The 22829-nt window shown below is 36.3% G+C and overlaps 1 protein-coding gene across 3 annotated transcripts; it reads right to left on the reverse strand.

Annotated features, from left to right (window-relative positions):
- Positions 1–23: 23 nt before the first annotated feature.
- On the reverse strand, positions 24–5617 carry havcr2 (hepatitis A virus cellular receptor 2). Of its 3 annotated transcripts, none has more exons than XM_079405078.1 (7): positions 5529–5617; positions 3055–3393; positions 2906–2974; positions 1978–2046; positions 1841–1890; positions 1604–1688; positions 24–794 (listed from the first exon to the last, which is right to left on the reverse strand). In XM_079405078.1, exons 1-7 carry the CDS (start codon positions 5572–5574, stop codon positions 751–753), a joined length of 702 nt encoding a protein of 233 aa, XP_079261204.1. In that variant the 5' UTR covers positions 5575–5617; the 3' UTR covers positions 24–750. The 3 variants fall into 3 exon arrangements, with proteins under 3 accessions (XP_079261204.1, XP_079261205.1, XP_079261206.1); XM_079405079.1 differs by having other exon boundaries at positions 1841–1887; positions 5529–5578; XM_079405080.1 differs by lacking the exon at positions 1978–2046.
- Positions 5618–22829: the final 17212 nt, after the last annotated feature.

Genomic DNA, 22829 nt, shown 5'->3' on the forward strand with positions numbered 1-22829 from the left:
TTTTGCTTTTGCTTTTGTTTATTAAGATTTAAGTTTTTGTACATTATTAAAACTTTTAGGTTGACATTTTTTTTAAGCAACTGCACTGAACACTAGAGGCCGTTATTGTGTGATAAATCAAACTGCGTTTCCAAACCAACGCTCAAAATTTTAATTGCACGTGGAGTTTATACATTTAGACCCAGTTTCATAGACAGGGTTTAGCCTAAACCAGGATTAGGCCATAGTTCAACTAGGACATTTAAGTAATTTTTATAAACATGCCTTAGAAAAAAGCGTTAATGTGTGCATCTTAAGACAAAACAAAGGCACTGCCATGTTTTAAGATCAGTCAGTGCAAGTTTATTTCAGTTGAAACAGCTCAGATTTACATTTTAGTCAAGAACTAGGCTTAAGCCTGGTCTGTGAAACCGGGGGTTAGTAATCGATTTCAGAGAAAGAGATGCATGACATTAGATTAGAGTTTGGAAGATTTTTACAAAAAGACGTTACAAATGAAGATGCAAGTAACAAACATTTCATAGGCTAGCCTATACAGTGAAAAAATAAAGAACACAATAATGTAAATAAGTTATCTAAGATTTAGATTAATCTGATCAATTATTTTATAAACATTAGGTACTGAGACAAAAAAAATAAAAATAAAAATCCATGTTACCATGCATGTGGTTTTTTACACAGTCATAGTGACCTCAGAACTATCACACCATATCCTTTGTGTGGTTGTTGGGCCAGGAAAGCTGTTAGATTTTATATTCTTATGCAGCTGGTGTGTTCTCTGGAGCGCCGCAATCCTGAGGGCAAAGCGTTCAGATAGACGTGTTAATGCACAGTAAGCAAAACGGGCCGTGAGTCACCTCTTTCACTTCTGCTCAGCCATGGAAGCATATTCTGAGAGCCAAATTTAACGCTGTATGCAGCAAGAGGATCAGCAGAAGTTTCCACACAGCCACATGGAATGAGCAAGTGTTTCTTGTTCATGCATTAAATAAAATGTTCAGCAGTACACTTTGCAAACTATATATTGTTGGGTACAGAGATCTATTTGAGTGAATATGACATATGTGAACATGATAAACTGACAAGGTCACATATTTCACCCTACATATATATATATATGTGTGTGTGTCCTTGTCAGGCTGTCATTTTCACATATGTCATATTCACTCAAATAAACCTCTGTATCCAACAATTATAATTGTTGGATACAGAGGTTTATTTGAGTGAATATGACATATGTGAAAATGACAGCCTGACAAGGACACATATTTCACCCCCTATATTACATATCAGTACATTGATGTTTTACTTGACAGTGAGAATGACCGTTACAACATATTATTCAACAATACAAAATGTAATTTTCAAAATTATGCTTAATCAAAAATAATGTCACATTGCAAAGAAACAACAACAACAAAATACATTTATTTTCTTATGCTCATTATAATGTCTTATATACTCTCTTTTGAGTTTAGAATGAAATGTGATCTGTACATGTTCTTGAGAGATTTCATGAGCTTTTTATGTTTTTTTTTTTACAAGTATTTAATATTTTTCCAGAGCTAAAGCATTATATTTAATTACTTGCTACTCTACTTACTGAACAGAAGTGCAATGATTAAACCCGGGATGAAGACAATGGCCCCCACTCTTACAGTATTTATGACAAATGTTTCCATTGTATCCTAGAATGAGACAACATACACCTTCTTCAGGTCCAAAATATATAAAATCAATATGCATTTACATACATACATAAATTACATACAACATATTCAAGACATAATACAGATTGACAGCAAATGCAGAACTGCTAATGTAAGTGGCTTTGCAATACCTCAGTATGGACCACCGCAACAGCTTCCTCCATGTAGATGTCAGTAGCTTCTGAAATAAATCATTACGTTTACATTTACTCTTTTCATGTATTGTCTTATATTGCTGAATCACTTGTGGTCATGATTATATTCATACCTGCAGTTGTCTTTTCTGATATGATATAAAGCTCAGTTATGAGTGTGGTTGGGTCTGATACATAGTAGACTGTGTTAAAACAAAAAAGGGTTAGTCAGGGTTATTTGAACTTATATGATCCTAGTGCTTTTTGACCACTGATGAAATATTTCCAACCATTGTGTTCCAACTTACTTATGTTAGTATTGGTAATTCATGTTATAAATTATGGTTCATAATATGGTCAATAAATGCATTGATTAATGAATTATTAATTAATCAGTGAAATTAATGAATGGAAATGCAGACAAAAAAATGTGTTGGTTATTGTATTTTATGTTTTTGAAAACAAAGCTGCATTTATTCAATCACAAATACAGTAGAAATATTACTAAATTTTAAATAACCTCTTTTTCAATTTTAAAGATTTAAATTGTAATTTCAGCAGTCATTACTCCAGTCCTCAGTGTCACATGATTCTTTTAATATGCTGATCCGATGTTCAAGAAACATTATTATCATAATCAATTTTTGATCAATTTAAAGGGACAGTTCACAAAAAACAAACTCAAATTTTGTCATCATGTTGTTCCAAAGCTGTATGAATTTCTTTCTACTGTTGGACACAAAAGTATGGTAACCAAACATTGACTTTCATAGTATTTTTTTTCCTCCATACTATGGAAGTCAATGGCTGCTGTTTGGTTACACACATTCTTCAAAATAACTTCTTTAATGTTCAACAGAAGAAATAAACTCATACAGGTTTGGAACAACTTAAGGGTGAGTAAGTGACAGAATTTCCATTTTAAGTGACAAATGATAAATCTCTATAAAGCATCTTTAAGTTTTAAGTTTTCCATGTCTTTAGATGTACGATCAGCAACAAAAGTAGTCCTACAGACAGACCACTTGAGAAGCATATCTGCAAAAGTAAGGACTTTCATACCTTGCTTTTCCTGATTTGCCGTTGGAGGAATCAGTTGTGTTTCTGAGATGACTCTCTTTTGATCCAGTCCTTTATGGAAGAACAGGAGTATTGTACATTTTCACAGTGTCAGCACAACAGCATTGATATCAAACCAAGTTGTTACTTACCATTGCTAATAAACAGATAGACATTGTAACTAATGTCATTGAAAAGTCCAGGGATCTCGATACGGCACACATACATCCCAGCATCACTCTTTTGAGCAGACTTTATGGTAAGTGAAACATCCCCTCTCTCCAGTCCACTGGCCAAGCTGAATCTACGTGACTCTCTGTAGGTCACTTGCAAGCCATCGGAGGAGATAACAGTGTTCTCACAGCTGAACCATGACTGATGTCTCCCCCAGCAAACGTTCAATAGGCCATTAGTGATAATGTCATATTTGCATGGAAGAGTAACTGTATCCCCAACCTGTCCAACCACCAGTTTTGATGATTCGCTGCAGGCTACAGCACATAAACAGAGAAAAGTTTTAACACTAGTTACAGTGCCCTCCACTAAAATTGGCACCCTTAGTAAATGAGCAAAGGCAGCTGTGAAAATAAATCTGCAATGTTTATCCTTTTTATCTTTCATTCAAAAAATTCACAAAATTCCAACCTATCATTGAAGTAAAACAATTGAAAGTGTGTGTGTGTGTGTGTGTGTGTGGGGGGGGGGGGTCTCATTGTGAAATAAATGCTTTCTCTAGTTCATGTCGGCCACAATTATTGGCACACAATTATTACAACGTCCTTTTCCCAGGGTAACAGTTCTGAGTTTTCTCCCATAATGCCTGAAGAGTTTGGAGAACACCTGATAAGAGATCAGGGACAATTTTCTTCATACGGAATCTCTCCAGATCCTTCAGATTCACAGCTCCATGTTAGTGCTTCTTCTCTTCAGGTTACGCCACTCATTTTCTGTAGGGTTCAGGTCAGAGGACAGGGACAGCCATGGTAAAAGATTCATTTTGTGCTCAGTGACCCATTTTTGTGTTTATTTTGATGTTTGTTTTGGATTGTTGTCTTGATGGAAGATCCAAACACGGCCCATTATAAGATTTCTAACAGAGGCAGTCAGGTTTTGATTTTTCATCTGTTGGTATTTGATAGAATGCATGATGCCATGCATCTGAACAAGATGTTCAGGACCTCTGGCAGAAAAACAGGCCCACAACATTAAGGATCCAGCAGTATATTTAACTATGGACATGGGGTACTTTTTTATCCCTGTTTGTACTAAACTCATCTGGTGGATTTGCTGCCAAAAAGCTCTTTTTTTCAGTTTCATCTGAACATAGGAGCCGGTGCCATTTGAAGTTCCAGTTGTGTCTGACAACTGAATTTGCTGGAGTTTGTTTTTGGATGAGTGAGGAGGATTTTCCTTGAAACCCTCTCAAACAACATGTGGTGATGTAGGGGATGTTTGTTATATATATTTTTTAGGTTTCTGACCCCAAGACTCAACTAATTTCTACAATTCTCCAGCTGTGATCCTTGGAGAGTCTTTGGCCACTCAAACTCTCCTCCTCACCGTGCATTAGGACGATATAGACACATCCTCTTCCAGGCAGATTTTTAACATCTTTAGTTTATTGGAACCTCTTAATTATTATCCTGATGGTGGAAATGGGGATTTTCAATGCTTTAACTCTTTTCTTATAGCCACTTTCTATTTTGTGATGCTCAACAATCTCGTTCTGCACATCAGAACTATATTCTCAGGTTTTACTCCTTTTGATGGATGATTAAGGGAATTTGGTCTTTCTTTGTGTTCCTCATATTTATAATTTTGTGGAACAGGAAGTCATGGCTGAACAATTTCATGCTCCTAATCACCCTGGTGTGCTAAAAAAATGCAAATATAAATGGGAATATACTTCAGATATATTTTACTCATAAGAATTTCTAGGGGTGCCAATAATTGTGGCCAACATTCATTGGAGAAAAACATTTATTTCATCATGATATTTTCTCCCCACTTTCAATTGTTTTACTTCAATGATAGGTTAGAATTTTGTGAAATTTTTGAGTGAAAGATCAAAAGGATAAACATTGCAGATTTATTTTCACAGCCGCCTTTGCTAATATTTATCAAGGGTGCCAACATTAGTGTAGGACACTGTAGTTTTATCATTCATAAGGCAACAAATTATTAGATTTCTCATTTGTTTCTTTCATACAGAATGCTTTCACAATGGATCATTTAACTAATCAAATAATATTAAGTGAATGATAACAGAGAAAGAAAAGGTGTATTTTTTCCATTGGCCTTAGAGTAGAAATACAGCACAAGAAACATAACAATACATAGAACAGTATTCATTATAGCATTAAAAAAAAATCTGAATATTTTTATCTTATTTTCTAGTCAAAACTGTGAACATCCTTAAAATGAGATACATTTAAAATACTTTGTAAAGTACCTTTATAGACAATAAATCTCGAAATTTTGCTAGAGTTATGCATAAAATAAGAAAAGAATTGAAAGTAAAGCACAAAAAATACTTAATACTATTTTTTCAACTGCACAGGTTTGAAATATAGAACACAATATTTTACAATATTGCACTGCTGAATGCAAAAGTATTTGTACTTACTTGTTACAGGTATATTTGATGAGACAACAAAGAGAAAAACAATCATTTTCTTGGCTGTTGTACACTTACTAAGTCACTAATTCATGTGCAAATGTCTCATATGCTAAAAATACAACTTCTCTTTTTCATGAAGGCTGTTCGCCAATAGGAATAACTTCAACATGCTATTGGTTCCACAGCCAGACAAAGAATTTGTATCCTTGTATTTTTTTATATTCCATGTATTTTATACAAGTTTGGTGTCTGGCTGTTTTCTTATTCTTTTATTCTACAGACATTTATGCTGTTCTTTTGAACGTTCTATTTATTAGGGAATCCTGAAAAATCACATATTATCACGTCATACGTATCACAGTTATTGATCAAATAAAGAAACATAAAAAGTAAACTTTGAATAGTGTGAGAGCAAAATTGGGGAATGATAATAATAATTTCTAGGTTTAATAATATAATATAATATAATATAATATAATCTGGCCGTCGAGATCCACTTTCCTGCTGAGTTTTGCTCCAACCTTGATCATACTAACCTGCCTGTAACTTTCTATCAATCCTGAAGACCTTGATTAGCTTGTTCAGGTGTGTTTGATTAGTATTGGAATGAAACTCTGCAGGAAAGTGGACCTTGAGGACCAGAGTGGAGAACCCATGTAATCTAATATAATATAATAAACATAATATAATATAATATGATATAAAAATCTTTACCACTAAAATATGTAATTGAAGTATGTTGTTGACAGCTTTTCCCATGTGTCAAGTTTGTGTACATGCATGAAAATAATGAATAACATGATTAATTAACTAATGGTTATCGCTGCCAATACGCAAGATCATTAGATTTCAATTAGATTTCTATGAAAGCAGAATTGTTCTGTAAAAAATGGTCCCAGAATTTCCCTGTGGGAGTCAATATCTTCAACAAAATTAAAAAGAAATGCCACACATGGCCACAAAAGCATCCTCTTCAACTTCCTTCCTTTTAGTGATTTCTTTTTTCTTTTTTCCCCCATTTACTATTGCTGACACTACAGATCCTGAGAGGCCGTTTCAAGTCTAGACAGTCATATTTCCTTGAGACTGGCAGCTCGGTTTGAACAAAGGGGATGTAATGTTCTGGTAAAGATAACCTCTATTGCATTCAATTAGGTTTTCTTCTTTCAGTATCAGTGTGACTTCATATACAGTCCAGATACATTTCCATAAGAAACTATTCTGTTACAATAGCAAATGGGGAGCAGCTGTTCTATTCTCTTGAAACATTTCTGATGTTTATCTTTTCGTATTTCTCCCTGGTACTATTTATACTAAGCCAAATGCAGTGATCTAAAGAATAACATATTGTGAATCGGATTCAAACATGTAACTGCAAAGTAATATGTTTTTACAGAAACTGGATATATTTATTAGCTGTTTAATCTAATTTAATTAGTTTGGCTCATTTGCACATTGTTTCAAGGGTTAAGATACATTTTTAAGGATATTTGATTTATGTGTGTGATTAGTGGTTCTGTCACAACATATGAAATTGAATTCACATACATGTGCTTTGGATTTATGCTGTATAAATCTGGTGAAGTTGGTGAGGTTTGTCATTTCTGTGGCCCTAGCGTCACCAAACAGAAATGCAAACATGAAAATGTGAGTCATTAGTATTAAGTATTACACAATCGTTTTTTCTTGGTTCTTCAAAGGGGCTCTAGAGATTTTCCTAATTTGCAAATCTCGCTTTTTACATATTAAAAATATACAGCGTTATCAACCAATGAGATTTGTGAGCAACTTGTTCTCCTCCTTCTCCTTAAAGGTTGCTTTCCGTTCTCACTTGCCAGCACTTACATAAAAAATAGACATTCTCCTGGTTTTGCATCAATAACGTTTTGAATTTCATTCAGTCTTTCACACAAAGCATTTAAATTACTAGCAAACAAACCATATAGGGTACTATTATGTGGAGGTTTTTTTTGAGCTTGCAGTTACGTCCTTCACCTCTTTAGTAAGTATAAAGTTCTATGGGTTTGGACTGACAAAAGGGTGAGTAAATGACAGGGTTAATTTGGGGTGAGCTATTTTTTTTTATCACCCTGAAAAGCAGTATCTATTTATTACTATCTATATTTATTTATTTTACAGTATATATACAGTGCTGCTTGAAAGTTTGTGAACCCTTTAGAATTTTCTATATTTGTGCATAAATATGACCCAAAACACCATCAGATTTTCATATAAGTCTTGATACACAAAGAGAACAAAATCAAACAAATGACACAATATTTTCTGTGTCATTTACTTATACAGGAAAATTATCCAATATTGAATATCTGTGAGTGGTAAAAGTATGTGAATCTCTTGGATTAGCAGTTAATTTAAAGGTGAAATTAGAGTCCATCTGTGCGGAGGTGTTTTCAGTCAGTGCAGTGACTATCAAATGTCAGCACGTGACCAGTTTTATTCAAAGAACAGGGATCTATCAAAGTCTGATCATGTCTGTGGAAGTGAATCATGTCACGAAAAAAGGATATTACTGAGGACCTTGAAAAAAGAGTTGATGTTGCTCATCAGGCTAGAAAAGGTTACAAAACCATCTCTAAAGAGTTTGGACTCCACAAATCCACAGTCAGACAGATTGTGTACAATTGGAGGAAATTCAAGACCACTGTTACCTTCCCCAGGAAAGGTTGACCAACAAAGATCACTCCAAAGCAGAACGTGTAATAGTCTCAAGAGAACGTGGGTCATGCAGCAAGACAACAACCCCAAGCACACAAGTCATTCTACCAAAGAATGGTTAAAGAAGAACAAAGTTAATGTTTTGGAATGGCTGAGTCAAAGCCCAGACCTTAATCCAATTAAAATGTTGTGGAAGGACCTAAGCAAGCAGTTCATAGGAGGAAACCCACCAACATCACAGAGTTTAAGTGGTTCTGCACTAAGGAATGAGCTAAAACTAGGAATGGGCCTACATTTTATTGTGCAGGACTGATCAGCATTTACAAGAAACTCAGTTACTGCAGCAAAAGAGGGTCACACCAGATACCGAAAGCAAAGGTTCACATACTTTTGCAATGCAGAGATGTGTAACACTGGATCATTTTTCTCAGTAAATAAAAAGATACTATATCTGTCACTTGTTATAGGAGAAGTGTGTATATATATATATATATATATATATATATAAATATCTATATATCTATCTATCTATCTATCTATCTATCTATCTATATATATATATATATATATATATATATATATATATATATATATATATATATATATATATATATATACTGAACAAAATGATAAACGCAACACTTTTGTTTTTGCCCCCATTTTTCATGAGCTGAACTCAAAGATCTAAGACTTTTTCTATGTACACAAAAAGCCTATTTCTCTCAAATATTGTTCACAAATCTGTCTAAATCTGTGTTAGTGAGCACTTCTCCTTTGCCGAGATAATCCATCCACCTCACAGGTGTGGCATATCAAGATACTGATTAGACAGTATGATTATTCCACAGGTGTGCCTCAGGCTGGCCACAATAAAAGGCCACTCTAAAATGTGCAGTTTTACTGTATTGGGGGGGTCCGGGGGGGTCCGGGGGGGTCCGAAAACCAGTCAGTATCTGGTGTGACCACCATTTGCCTCACGCAGTGCAACACATCTCCTTCGCATAGAGTTGATCAGGTTGTTGATTGTGGCCTGTGGAATGTTTGTCTACTCCTCTTCAATGGCTGTGCGAAGTTGCTGGATATTGGCAGGAACTGGAACACGCTGTCGTATACGCCGATCCAGAGCATCCCAACATGCTCAATGGGTGACATGTCCGGTGAGTATGCTGGCCATGCAAGAACTGGGATGTTTTCAGCTTCCAGGTATTGTGTACAGATCCTTGCAACATGGGGCCGTGCATTATCATGCTGCAACATGAGGTGATGGTCGTGGATGAATGGCACAACAATGGGCCTCAGGATCTCATCACGGTATCTCAGTGCATTCAAAATGCCATCTATAAAATACACCTGTGTTAACATAACATAACATAACATAACATAACATAACATAACATAACATAACATAACATAACATAACATAACATAACATACGCCTGCCCATACCATAACCCCACCGATACCATGGGCCACTCGATCCACAACGTTGACATCAGCAATCCGCTCACCCACGCAACGCCATAAATGCTGTCTGCCATCTGCCCTGTACAGTGAGAACTGGGATTCATCCGTGAAGAGAACACCTCTCCAAAGTGCCAGACGCCATCGAATGTGAACTTTTGCCCACTCAAGTCGGTTACGACGACAAACTGCAGTCAGGTCGAGACCAGTGTTAATTTCATTGACGAATAATTTGTGTCAATTTTCGTTAACAACATTTTGCTGCACACCGCATAAAACGTTCAAAAATGTCAGTGGGAGTAAGAGGAGAGCAGGCATATGGATAAACCTGACAACGCAAGAGAGAACTCAATTCGATCCTGTTTTCTGAGCGCAGACACTGAAGCATACACACACAGAAAGCGTGTCTCACAGCGCGTAAGTACTCTTTCACGTCGCATGAACAGAGAAATACACACAAAATGATGTCGAAATGTCCATTTTGAAGAGTATTCACGTAAACAGCTGTGAACGTAAACTATAGCGAGAACGTGTACTTTTCATCCATTACATCCGTCACCGTACATTCGCTTTTAAAGGGATAGCAGCCTAATTGAGTTGCTATTGTCGAGTCATTGATGTTAATCAAGCAACAGAAGAAAGACCTACAATCACTCACTGCTCTTGACTGAAAAACTTTAGTAGCCCTAAAGATTAATCTAAATTTATTTACAGAAATAAATATGACTGCTTGAAAGAATTAAGAATATTGTAAAAAGATTGTTATAAAAAATGCATAATTAGCCTATATAACCATTGGTATTTCATTAAAAAGAAGACCATGTTCTTGTTGAGAAGTGGTTTTATTTAATTTTAACAAAGGCATGTTGTGTGTTAAATTGCAGTCTATCATGATAAAGTAAAGTAAAGTAAAGTCGTGACGTATTGTCAAGTATGGTGACCCATACTCGAAATTGGTGCTCTGCGTTTAACCCATCCAAGTGCACACACACAGTGAGTAGTGAACAAATGCACACACACACACACACACACACCGTGAACACACACCCGGAGCAGTGGGCAGCCATGCTGCAGCGCCCGGGGAGCAATTGGGGGTTCGGTGCCTTGCTCAAGGGCACCTCAGTCGTGGTATTGAGGGTGGAGAGAGCGCTGGACATTCACTCCCCCCACCTACAATTCCTGCCGGCCGGGGACTCGAACCCGCAATCTTTCGATTACGAGTCCGACTCTCTAACCATTAGGCCACGACTTCCCCCGTCTTCTTCTGTGCATGCGGGTCACTTCAGGGCCGTATACAGTTCACACATGAGACTGATGGCAGTCACATTTAAATGACAATGTGAACAACAGCGCAAAAAAATCGGATTTCAGCAAAAAAATCTGATCTGAGCACTAAGACCTGCAGTGTGAACTAAGTCTTAGGCACACCTGTACCTGTGCAATAATCATGCTGTCTAATCAGTATTTTGATATGCCACACCTGTGAGGTGGATGGATTATCTTGGCAAAGGAGAAGTGCTCACTAACACAGATTTAGACAGATTTGTGAACAATATTTGAGAGAAATAGGCCTTTTGTGTACATAGAGAAAGTCTTAGATCTTTGAGTTCAACTCATGAAAAATGGGGGCAAAAACAAAAGTGTTGCGTTTATAGTTTTGGTCAGTGTATATATCTATATATATATACTGGGTGCGATTGGTGGTGGTGGTGGGGGGGGTGGGGGGGGGGGGGGGTATGGTGGGATTCTCTCTGGTTTATGCATCCCTGCCTCTGCTGAATTACTTTTACCCCCGGTGAGGATAAAAACATCCCGTGAAGCCACTCTGACGTCCCGATCTGAATCAAATTATTCATGATACGCGATCCGCTTCGAAACGTGAATCATTTTGCGACACAATGGTTTAACTGATTCGGAGTTTCAAAAAGCTCCGTTGTGTTCTTTGCTTGCTTTCTCTATATAATTTATCCGTTGTTTGAATAACTGTGGAAATGAAATCATTATTAATAGGCCTAACGTATGCCTACAATGTTTTTATTAAACTGCGATCATGTTAAATACAGTTTTTGTCGTATTATTACTTTAGATTTTACGATTGAATCCGATTTTAGGATTGATTCACTGATTCAATCCTTAAGCATTTGCTTTTTTAAATCCAGAAACTATTTTTTTAACTACATAGTACATACTGACATAAAAGTTAATTGACTTTTATTTTATTTACTTTTATTTTATTATACAATTTTCATTATTTAATATTGTTAAGGACAAATTATGTATTGTCTTAACAATATTATTGTGTTGTGTTATTAATTAGTATAGTTAATTATGAGTTTTGTACTCATCTACTTTTGCTCTTTTCAATTAGAAATGAGTCTATGGTCACAATTACTTACATTAGGATGTGCTAGACAACCTTTCTTCTTCTTGTCTGTTTTTTGTCTTGCTTTATCACAAGGTTGCTAGTATTCAAATGTTTCCATACTGCTGGCTCTCTGACAGAAATAAGATCCTCTTTAACTCTACCAATCAAATCCAGTTTTCAAAAGAAGACAAATACTGAAACTCCCCTTTTAACAGAGATATCATCTATGATCATTCACAAAATCTAATTAGTTGCTGTCCTGCTTATGGTTTAGTTGGCAGCCTCATTCTGTTGGTTATCTCAGAGTTTACAGAGTGTCTTTTTCGGAGCATTACCGTAATGGCACTACTTACTCATTTTATTTTACTTAGGAGACAGTTCACCTAAATGATACTGCCAGTTTGACCATTCACCTGGCTGGAGGTCAAAATCTAAAATCCTAGATAATAGGAAATCAAAAAGGCACTTAAACAGCTAACTGTGACAGCTGGAAGGGCAAACACATGGTGCTTCAAGCGGGCATTCATCATAATCATTTTTCATGGTGCTAGGAATTATTTTGCATAAACCTCAGTCATTTAAGAGCTCTCTTTTAATTTTCTTTAATTGCCAGCAGATCTGAAGAGTGCTCCACAAAACAGCGAAGGGGATTATATTTAAAATTTTAATCATTAATCATGTTTTAATGTAAAATAACACGATGAACTGATCATAATCAGTGGAACTATTGTACTCAGTGGAATAGTTTGAACCTCTGAGTGCCAAGAAACTCAAACAAATATACTGACTATGCAGCGTGTCGTAATTGTTTAATGCAATAACAGATGCAAGTAAACAGGTTTATTTCTAATCTTATAGACATTGAATGTTTCATGCACCTTCTGATTTCCTCTAAGAAAACAACCTAGTCAATATGTACACTCTTGTGTGTGATTCAATTTCAGATCACCGCTTATTCAGATAACTCAGGTTCACTGCGGGTTGACCACCATCCAGAATGACACAAACCTGCAGGATAATTGCACTTTTCCAGAGGAACATTCCGAAGACGGGATAGAAGGTTTTTTTGAGGCTGTAAATGCACGTAAATGCAATATAAAAGCGTATGAGGGTCATGCGCTGGTACATGTGCTGGACAAGGCTGCAGGCATCTCTCTTTCTCTTTCATGTAAACTGATGGGATGATATATGACTCGTTTTACATATATTATTTTTAAATCCTATCTTAACAATAATGAGAGGCATCATTTGCTCATTTGTGGATACGCCGCACCTGTACACACTCACGTTTTTGGCTTTGAAGGCTTTAGCTATTGTCCCATTCAGCAGCAGCATCTCATACTCTCAAGCACCATCAGCAATAAATAGAACTGACAAGGTGTGTTTACACCTGTGAAGAAATATCCTATAGTAATTAGCATCTTGCTCATTATGGGTCTGCTCAGAATGGCAGGAGATGATTGAACTTATTCTTTCATTACAATTACACATGCCCATCTTTATCTCCCATATTTCTATTATAGTATTAATTAACTTTACATGAGTTATGTCCATCTGGAGGGAACATATAATTTGAGTCTCATGCCTAGGCCTCTTATATATCATAATTGCAACTTTGTTTCTTAATTGTGACAGTTTCATTTTGACATAATATCGTTGACTTGCATTTTGACATAATATCTTTCAATTGTGATTTTATTTCTCCTTTTTTTTTGTAAATCACAGCAATATGTCACAGTGTTGTCACAATTGTGGCCTTTATATTTTAAAATGCCTCTCTTCTTCTTTTCTGTATTTTTGTGGTGGAGACGGGCCTCCATATAACCAAATATTCAAGAGGTTATCAGGTTAAAAAATAATTAACTAAACAAATAAATGAATAAATAAACAAATAACATTTATTGTAATTTGGAAGACACTAAAATATGAAATACATGAGTACCTATTTTACTCTCACAAAGGTAGAGGAAGTACAATACTAATGAATAATACGTTTGTATACTAATTAATGTTTGATAAAATGCATACTTGTAAATATGTGTACAAATAATCACTACAAGTATATATATATATATATCTATATACAGTCATGGCCAAAAATATTGGCACCCTTGGTAAATATGAACAAAGAAGGCTGTGAAAATTAATCTGCATTGTTAATCCTTTCGATCTTTTATTTAAAAAAATTCATAAAAACCTTAAGTCTGTCTATAGATTTCTGTGTGAAAACATTACAAAGCAAACCCATTAAATGCAGTTTGTCCTGCAGGACATTAGCCTTATAGATGCTTAAATGGATCAATAGCAGTCAATGTGAGCTGACCTCATCTACATTTCTTTTGTTGATTAAACAATGCTTAAACAATAACTTAGCTCTGTATTAAGAGCCTAATGGTAGTATAAATGATATGATATTAATTATTATATTTATGATATGCAATCTGCTGACAGACCAACAAGACTTCAGGGAAATTTGAACTTTATTAATATCAAAGTGGCAGATAATGTTGATCTATATGTGACAGGATGAGTTTTATAATGGTTTGTGGATTCATTAGAATCAGTTTCCATTTTAATCTTTGCATATTTCAAATGGGAAGACACGCCCACTGGCGTTGAGTGGCGTCTTGTACGTGATCACACATGGTGGTTCAATCACTGAGGTGCGTTCTAGTGGAGGCCCAGTGGCTTTATAAGTAGCAAGTCTTAAGTGTGGCATGGTCATTCCGCTCTGTGTTCCTGTTTTGTGGGCCGTAAAGGTCCAGGGGTTTATATGTCCGGTCACTTTCCCCTGTTGAGTCGCCTGATTTGCTACTCCTTGCAGGGGTGGGTGTGTGTGTGTGTGTGCGTGCGCACTTTTTTGTGACAAATGAGGACATACATTTGTGTAATGACACAGGTATGAAACAGGTATAACAAGGTGAAGGTGACTTTTCAGGACATTGCCCCATGTCCCCACTTTTCAAAACGCTTATAAATCATACAGAGTGAGGTTTTTTGGGGGGGAAAGTAGAAATGCACAGTCTCCTGTGAGGGCTAAGTTTAGGTGTAGGGCAATAGCACATACAGTTTGTGCAGTATAAAAACCATTACACCTATGGGATGTCCTCACTTTTCACAAAAACAAACATGAGTGTGTGTGTGTGTGTCTGTGTGTCTCTGTAGTGACGAGCGCAGGTAGCGTAAAGCTTTCTGTTGTCAAAGACGTTTTATTGCGGGTTTCCTTTCTTTTGAAGGGGGGGGGGGGGATTGTTTAACGTGGATGTATATTTATGTTTTTATATTTGTATTTTAGGTGTGGCCTGAGAACGCTAGCTGTTGTTTCTTATCCCTGTATTCACGGCCGTGGTTCATCTAATGCTGTTTCTAGCTGCTGTTTTACACACTTACTGCTGGGTTGTATATTGTTAGATTCTGCGTGGTTGTCACGGTGTTGTACCGTTGCTCCACTGAGGAAATCTCGGACATCGTCTCTTATGCAAGTTTATTAAATTAACCTATGTGTATTTCGCCTAATTGAAACAGTTTGCTTGATTTTTAAACATTAAGTGTGTAAATATCCACAGGTGAATGTCGGATGAGCCATAATATTGCAGCTTAACAGAAGGGCAATGTGTATTTGTTTTTGGTTTGTTACTTTTGTTATAGGCCTAGTTTCTTTTTTTTTTTTTTTTTGGTTTGTCACTTGCTTTATGAATTTGTATGCACTGATTTTGCTATGGGGCTTGTCCCTTCTGTTAAAGTAAGATTTGTTATGATCTCTTTGTAACTGTGGGTATTTAACTGGTAAACTGTTGGTGAGACTTATATTAGAATGTTTTAGAATTCATGATTCATTTTTGGTGTGAAATAAATGTTATTTTTGGTAAGTCACGTCTCTGTCTTTAATCCAATCCAAACTAGCAGGGTCCTTCATATTGTTGCAACTCTACTTGGTTTCATTCTTTTGGGGTAATTGTGTTCTTTATTTGATCTTTTTCCTAGGTGATAACCTAGGTGGCATAGGTTTCTTTTGATATTCTAAGCCAAGGGTTACATATATTTGCATACTTTCACCTTGTTCATCAGATGGGAAATTAAGGGGGGATTGATTTAAAGCTTACAGTGATCTGCACACTGTCAGCACCTTGTGTGAATGTCACACATTAACATCCATATTTAACAACACAGACTGGCGTTTAATATTAATTGAAATTGTGCCCTTTTTTTGTCCCATGGATATATTTAACCACAGGGGGTGACCGAGGAGACATTTAACAGACCCATTTCTGATTCTTTCAGAAAAAAATATATGCTCAGTGTGAGTAATTATTTTGGTTGAAACAGACCTGTTGTTGTACACTTGTGTCTTGTATGCTTCACCAAACAGAATCCTAAATGAAACCCTGAACTCAATTTAACAGGTTGTTCTTGTGCTTAATCTTGAACATTGTGTATTCCTAAATGCTGCCATGCTCTTGAATTAATTATGTTGTTCCTGGGAATTAACTCTCAGTGTGTTTTGCCAGAGGAGCAGCACCATGCGGCGCTGAGGTAGTTTAGCCATTGATTTGTATCAAAAAGCCCCGTTAGAGACACATTTAAGGGCAAAAAGACATCTGACACAGCAACACATTTTGAACTCTCCAGCATCGGTTTCACTTCCTACTTGGGCAACTTTGTGTACACAAAGCAGTTTTTTTTTGTTTTTTTTACTTTAGATTTGCTTGCTAGATTTTGACCTCTTGTGACTGCAGCCTGTTGTTTATTTTCTTATAGTCTTCATTAAGACTTGCAGAAGAAAGCTTTTTGCTGCTATTGAACAATGCATATGTGACAAATAAAACGTTGATTTAACATATAACATGTGCTACTAATCTGCCTGGGACTTATTGCTCCGAACATTTCTGATTTCTTAACATGACCTCATAATTTAATTTAATATACACAGCCTGGAGGGATGATATAGCCTATAGTGCAGTGGTTCTTGTTTGGTTTTGTTTCAGGACCCCGATTTTATATTGGATTTGTGAGACTTGAAAAAAAAAGAAAAAAAAAGGTTATCATACAAACATTTTACAATTTTGACTTAATCTCATAAAGTGACTTTATTTACCTTTTTATTTACCTTTTTATTTTTACTCTGATATGGAAACAGTTTTTCATATGTAACACTGAATATATAATTAAACAATTATATATATAATAAAACAATGCTGCACCACAAAGACACATTGCTCTTGGCACAAATCACGACAATCTTTGTTCCAAGTGAAACTGTCTGTATGCTTCATGAAGTATGACTAGCTTCTACCAAGTGGTAGATAAATTTGTGCCAAAATACTGTGGATTTTGCTATGAAAAGCAACATTTGATGAAAGCATTTATTGACCATTATTATGAATTATTAACTTAAAATTTCAGGGGAACTTCAAGCATTCATTCATTCATTCTAAGGGCTTCTTAGACCCTTAAAAACCCCTTGTAATATATGGTTAGTTACATTTAGTTATCCCCCCCCCCCCCCCATGTCCCACCATCCACTGGTCTAGTGATAAAAGTCTTGTCTTCTGTTGCGTTTAGTACCTGATTTTACTGGATTGTGGGTAAGTAGTAAAGACAATGCAGATTTTATGCTGAAATACTATTAAATCGGTGGTATGCTTTTTATGCTGGCATTAGTTTTTACATTCTGGATCCTAGATTTATGCGCTTGAAAGTGTGACTAGCATTCGCATAAAAAAAAAAGAGCCAATTGTCACTTCCTGCACGTTTCGTAATGTCTCTACAACTGGCTGTGGCTGAACTTGGACACATGGGCAACCTGGACCAGGCTGATAACAAACTCACAGCTGCTGCAGAAAACCTGCTTTGACAGTTATTGAGAGATTATGAATCTAGCCATAAATCTGTTTACTTGTTGGATGTGTTCGAAAAAGATACATTCTGTTGTCATTTTATACAAAGCCATTGAGAGATCACAGGAAAAAGAAGAGGAAAAAACACAAAAGAGCATCTTCAAATGAAATAACATGACATATTTCGACCCTAGATGACACTCTGTGTTTAATCTCAGCCAGAGAGAGCTTAAAAGGAGAATAATAGGAGTTCTCCTATAACAGAGAATGTTCTAGATGCATTAGCACCGCTAAGGACACTTCTAATAGCTTCATTGACGTGGTACAATCAGATCGCCAGGGCTCCTAGCCACCTCCTTTATCAGCCCAGCATGACGGGAGAGAGGAGAGAGGTTCTGTCTGCAGGCCCTTGCTGGAGATATGACCACGTGCCAAAGACTTGTCCCCACACACAGGGGAAACAGATTACTGAGGGACAAACACATAAACCCTTGAGAGGTGGGTGTTGGGAAGGGAACGGGCTGCAGTAGTAAGAGGAGAGACAGTAGATAAAAAATGTGGCGCTGCAGGCGTATTGTCTGTGTACATCTCTCAGGGTGGGCCGCACAGTTGGCACCAACAAAAGAGATCTGAAAACATATATAAATGTACCACTTTTTTTGACATGAACAATTGTGATACAAGTTTTTGGGCATATATCTTGCAAATACTGTACCAACATTGTACATTATTATTTTTTCTAAAAAGATTTTATAATAAAAAAATAAAGGCATTGATGCTTCCAATCCATGGAACCTTTCCTTTGCACAAAAGGTTCTAGTGGAAATAAGTACTCTAAATTAATAAAATGTTCTTCACACAGACATTTGCTTTAAGAACTTTTCACTGAAAGGTTCTTTTGCCAGCCAAAAATGATTCTTTTATTGGGATCGCTGCAAAAAAAAAAAGATCTCTTTGCAACCTTTAGTTTAAGAATGTATGGCAATAAATACATTGGTATTAGGGATCCAGACTGTAACTAAAATGGTTGAATTTATATATTGCTGACTAGATTACTTTCAAATTGTAGTCCATTGCTGATTTCAAATTACATGACAAAATTGTAGCTAGTAACGTAATCCATTACATTACACATTTTAGATCATATATTCAGACTACTTTTTGATTACTTTTGAACTTACTCATTTATCTAATTGATTTAAATAGGATAATCTTGTACCATATTGATATAAATATATAAAGAGAAAGGTAATATAATCTATTCGTTGTTATTAACAACAGTACATTAAACATTACATTATGTCAAGGTTTCCCAAACTGGGGTTCGTAGGAACTGCAAGGGGATCGTGAGTTTAATGAAAAGCTAATAGGCTAATTAAATCATAAAAATGTATAATTAAAATGTCATTTTAAAATAACATCCAAGTAAAACACAAATGGAATGCTTTATTTGTTTATCTGCATGTCATGTGATCATTAACCAATGACAGTGGTTTTTGACATATTTATTTAAATATTAACATATTTATTTTAAAATCCCAGGAGATACTTTAAGTAAATATGTTAGGTGAAAGGGGTTCAGATGACAAAAAAGTTTGAGAATGTCTGCATTACATGTAAATAAGAAACACAACATGAATTTGAGCATGACAAACGCCTTCCAAAGACATAGTAATGCATAGTTAAATAACCATGAGAGATAATTCAAATAAAAATTAATATGTTCATCAGCAGTGGATGTAATGTTAAAAAATGTTCTTAAACCTGATTTTTTTTTTTTTATTCCAGTGGTCAAATGCTGTGTAGCCACCTGACTAATGGCTGATCTCTGTGAATATCCACAACACTGCAAGAATTTCTGAGTGTATATAAGCGGTAGCTATTTTAGAAGGGAACATTTAAAAGATGAAAAAGAGGAATTAGGGAGAATCAAGAAATTATGAAGAATTTCTGCTATTGTGTGAATAATATGTACTGTAATCATGTAATCAATAAAAAAGTGACTGTAGTCTGATTATGAGTGTTATGTAATTTTTAGATAGCTTGGAATCCCAGGGGCACCATAAGGGTGTTAGGACAATTCTAAGGGCCCTACAATTGGGGGGGGTCCCTTGGAATGTGACTTTTTCGAGGGGAGCGTGGAATGCGACCTGTACGGAGGGGGACAACATCCACCATCCACCCCGGAACGTGGGGGCCCGAGTAAATATGCTATCCAGGGGGCCCAGAATCCATAGCGGCGCTCCTGCGGAGTCCAGTTGTAATTGTGAGTAAGTTGTAAGAGATGCTTTGTTTGTTGAAAGGTGCTGTATGTAGGATTGACACCCAGTTGTTGAACTATGTATTGCAGTCCAAATTCAAAATATATGAATCAAAAATATTCTAAAATATCAGAGAGGGTTTTTTTCACCCGCCCACTCCGCCTCAGACTTGACGTATCCGCTGGTTGCCAGATTGACGAGACCAACAGGAACGAGCTCACCTTCCTTGGCAGCTTCCATGACTGAAATGAAATACGCTGTGTTTTCCACCAACTGAGTAAATACAAAATACAATTAGGTAAACTGGCAGTGGGCGGGTTAAACAGGCCAAAACAGAGACAGACATTCCGACACAGAATGCACATTTTCAAAGGAGAATAACTGACTGTAGCATTGTTTTTCAGATAAAAAAGTATGTTAACTTAGCATGTTTCTTATATATCTGCAAACATATTATGGTATTTTTATGCTTAGTCAAAAACCTACATACAGCACCTTTAAGTATGCATTCTTAGAAGACAGACTGACATTTATATGGCAGAAATACATGAACGTTATGACCAAATTATTTCAATTGTTTTCTTCAAAGCCTCCTGTGTGGTGGAAATCAATAAGCGGTCACTGAGCGGTGTGATTACAATTGGGCTCCATCTTCAGACCAAGGGATATTTATAGTATGTATTTGATGGCCCGTAGTGATTGGTTGCTGATTACTGAGTTGTTGTTTTTTATAGTCTTTGTATGCTCAACAAGCCTCTGCCAGACTCGCAAAAAGTCATTCATCATGAGTCGGTGGCTAGAGGTCTCCTTTGGAGCAGAACACGTGATTCGTTTCATCACACGCGAGGAGATGACGTTCCAACTACACTTCACGGATTTATCTCCCTTTGGCTGTGAGAGAGATCCACAATACTTCAGTCACAGGGGCTTCAAAAATTTAAATCTAAATTAATTTTGCTTTAAGCTTATTTACTTTCCTAATACACATTCATGGCCGATTCATCTGTGCAAAGTTTTTCCTCAGTGACCTTTTTTTTTTTTTTTTTTAGCTTGGATCTCAGTCTGTGAAATTAATTCATTCTAATAACTCCTTATTAATTTTAGCCATGCACAATTCACCTTCTGTCTCTTTCATTTGTAGACTAATATTTTAGGTCTGAAACAAGGATTGGAAATGGCCTTCACTTTAAAGGGTTTCTTTCAATAAATTATACAGCACTTTTTCTTACTTTTTTAGGTGCTAAGTTTTGAAATGTATTACTCTTTTCACTAATTAGATTTTGAATTTTAAGCAATGTTGCTACACACAATTGTGTTTTGAAGTACCATTACATTCAGTCTCAACATTGTGAGGATTGTAGGAAATTAACAACATGCACTGGTTGTACACATTTCAAAACACAGACTGATACCATTCCTGCATGAACAGGACATCGTCAGATATAACATCATAAATTCATAATAATTGAGGTAAAACCCGAGTTACTGCAGTCATTTCAATCTGTTTGCTTGATGAAACTGAATAGGGACCAGCTGTCAAGAATTTACGGGCTCATATTGTAAGAAATCAAATTTTTCTTTTCAACTTTGATTGTTTTACAAATCTGTGACAATGTGATACAAGCTTTGCAAAGAGACTGTTACTGAAGGATGGGGCAGTTAAAAGCTATACTGGGTACGACAGCAACCCTGTGTTGTCTGTCTTAGCTGTTGCTCATTTCACATGTAAAGGGGTCATTTCTTAAAAGGGCACAGCAGCAAAAAAAAAGCCCATTTAATTTTTAAAGGTCAGAGAGAAGGTGGTAAATGGACATTAAAAATTGTAATTAAAACTAACTTAACTAAACTAAGTCAACCTCAAAGAAAAAAGTTAAAAATTATAATAAAGCATTAAAAAATAATAAAGAAATGTCACATTAAAAAAAGAGCCAGTAACAGTAAATTGCATATTCCTACCATTTTGGCATTATATATATATACAGTATATATACATCACTTTCTAAAGAATGCTTTCAGCACCTTGTTGAATCAATGCCACGTAGAATTAAGGCAGTTCTGAAGGCGAAAGGGGGTCAAACAGGAGATTTGTGGGATGCACATCCAGGGCACGAAGCTCCCGTTCCACCACATCCCAAAGATGCTCTATTGGGTTGAGATCTGGTGACTGTGGGGGCCATTTTAGTACAGTGAACTCATTGTCATGTTCAAGAAACCAATTTGATAGGATTCGAGCTTTGTGACATGGTGCATTATCCTGCTGGAAGTAGCCATCAGAGGATGGGTACATGGTGGTCATAAAGGGATGGACATGGTCAGAAACAATGCTCAGGTAGGCCGTGGGATTCAAACGATGCCCAATTGGCACTAAGGGGCCTAAAGTGTGCCAAGAAAACATCCCCCACACCATTACACCACCACCACCAGCCTGCACAGTGGTAACAAGGCATGATGGATCCATGTTCTCATTCTGTTTACGCCAAATTCTGACTCTACCATCTGAATGTCTCAACAGAAATCGAGACTCATCAGACCAGGCAACATTTTTCCAGTCTTCAACCGTCCAATTTTGGTGAGCTCGTGCAAATTGTAGCCTCTTTTTCCTATTTGTAGTGGAGATGAGTGGTACCCGGTGGGGTCTTCTGCTGTTGTAGCCCATCCGTCTCAAGGTTGTGCGTGTTGTGGCTTCACAAATGGTGGTTATTTCAGT

This window comes from Barbus barbus, assembly GCF_936440315.1.
Source record: "Barbus barbus genome assembly, chromosome: 43".
NCBI lineage: Eukaryota > Metazoa > Chordata > Actinopteri > Cypriniformes > Cyprinidae > Barbus > Barbus barbus.

Excerpts from the sequence above, each read along its gene's own strand:
- havcr2 (XM_079405078.1), bottom strand. The coding sequence starts at position 5,574 with ATGATTGTTTTTCTCTTTGTTGTCTCATCAAATATACCTGTAACAA. Across the intron at positions 3,394-5,528 it reads ATCAAATATACCTGTAACAA|CCTGCAGCGAATCATCAAAA; the intron begins GTAAGTACAAAT and ends TATGTGCTGTAG. Across the intron at positions 1,891-1,977 it reads ATCAGAAAAGACAACTGCAG|AAGCTACTGACATCTACATG; the intron begins GTATGAATATAA and ends GATTTATTTCAG.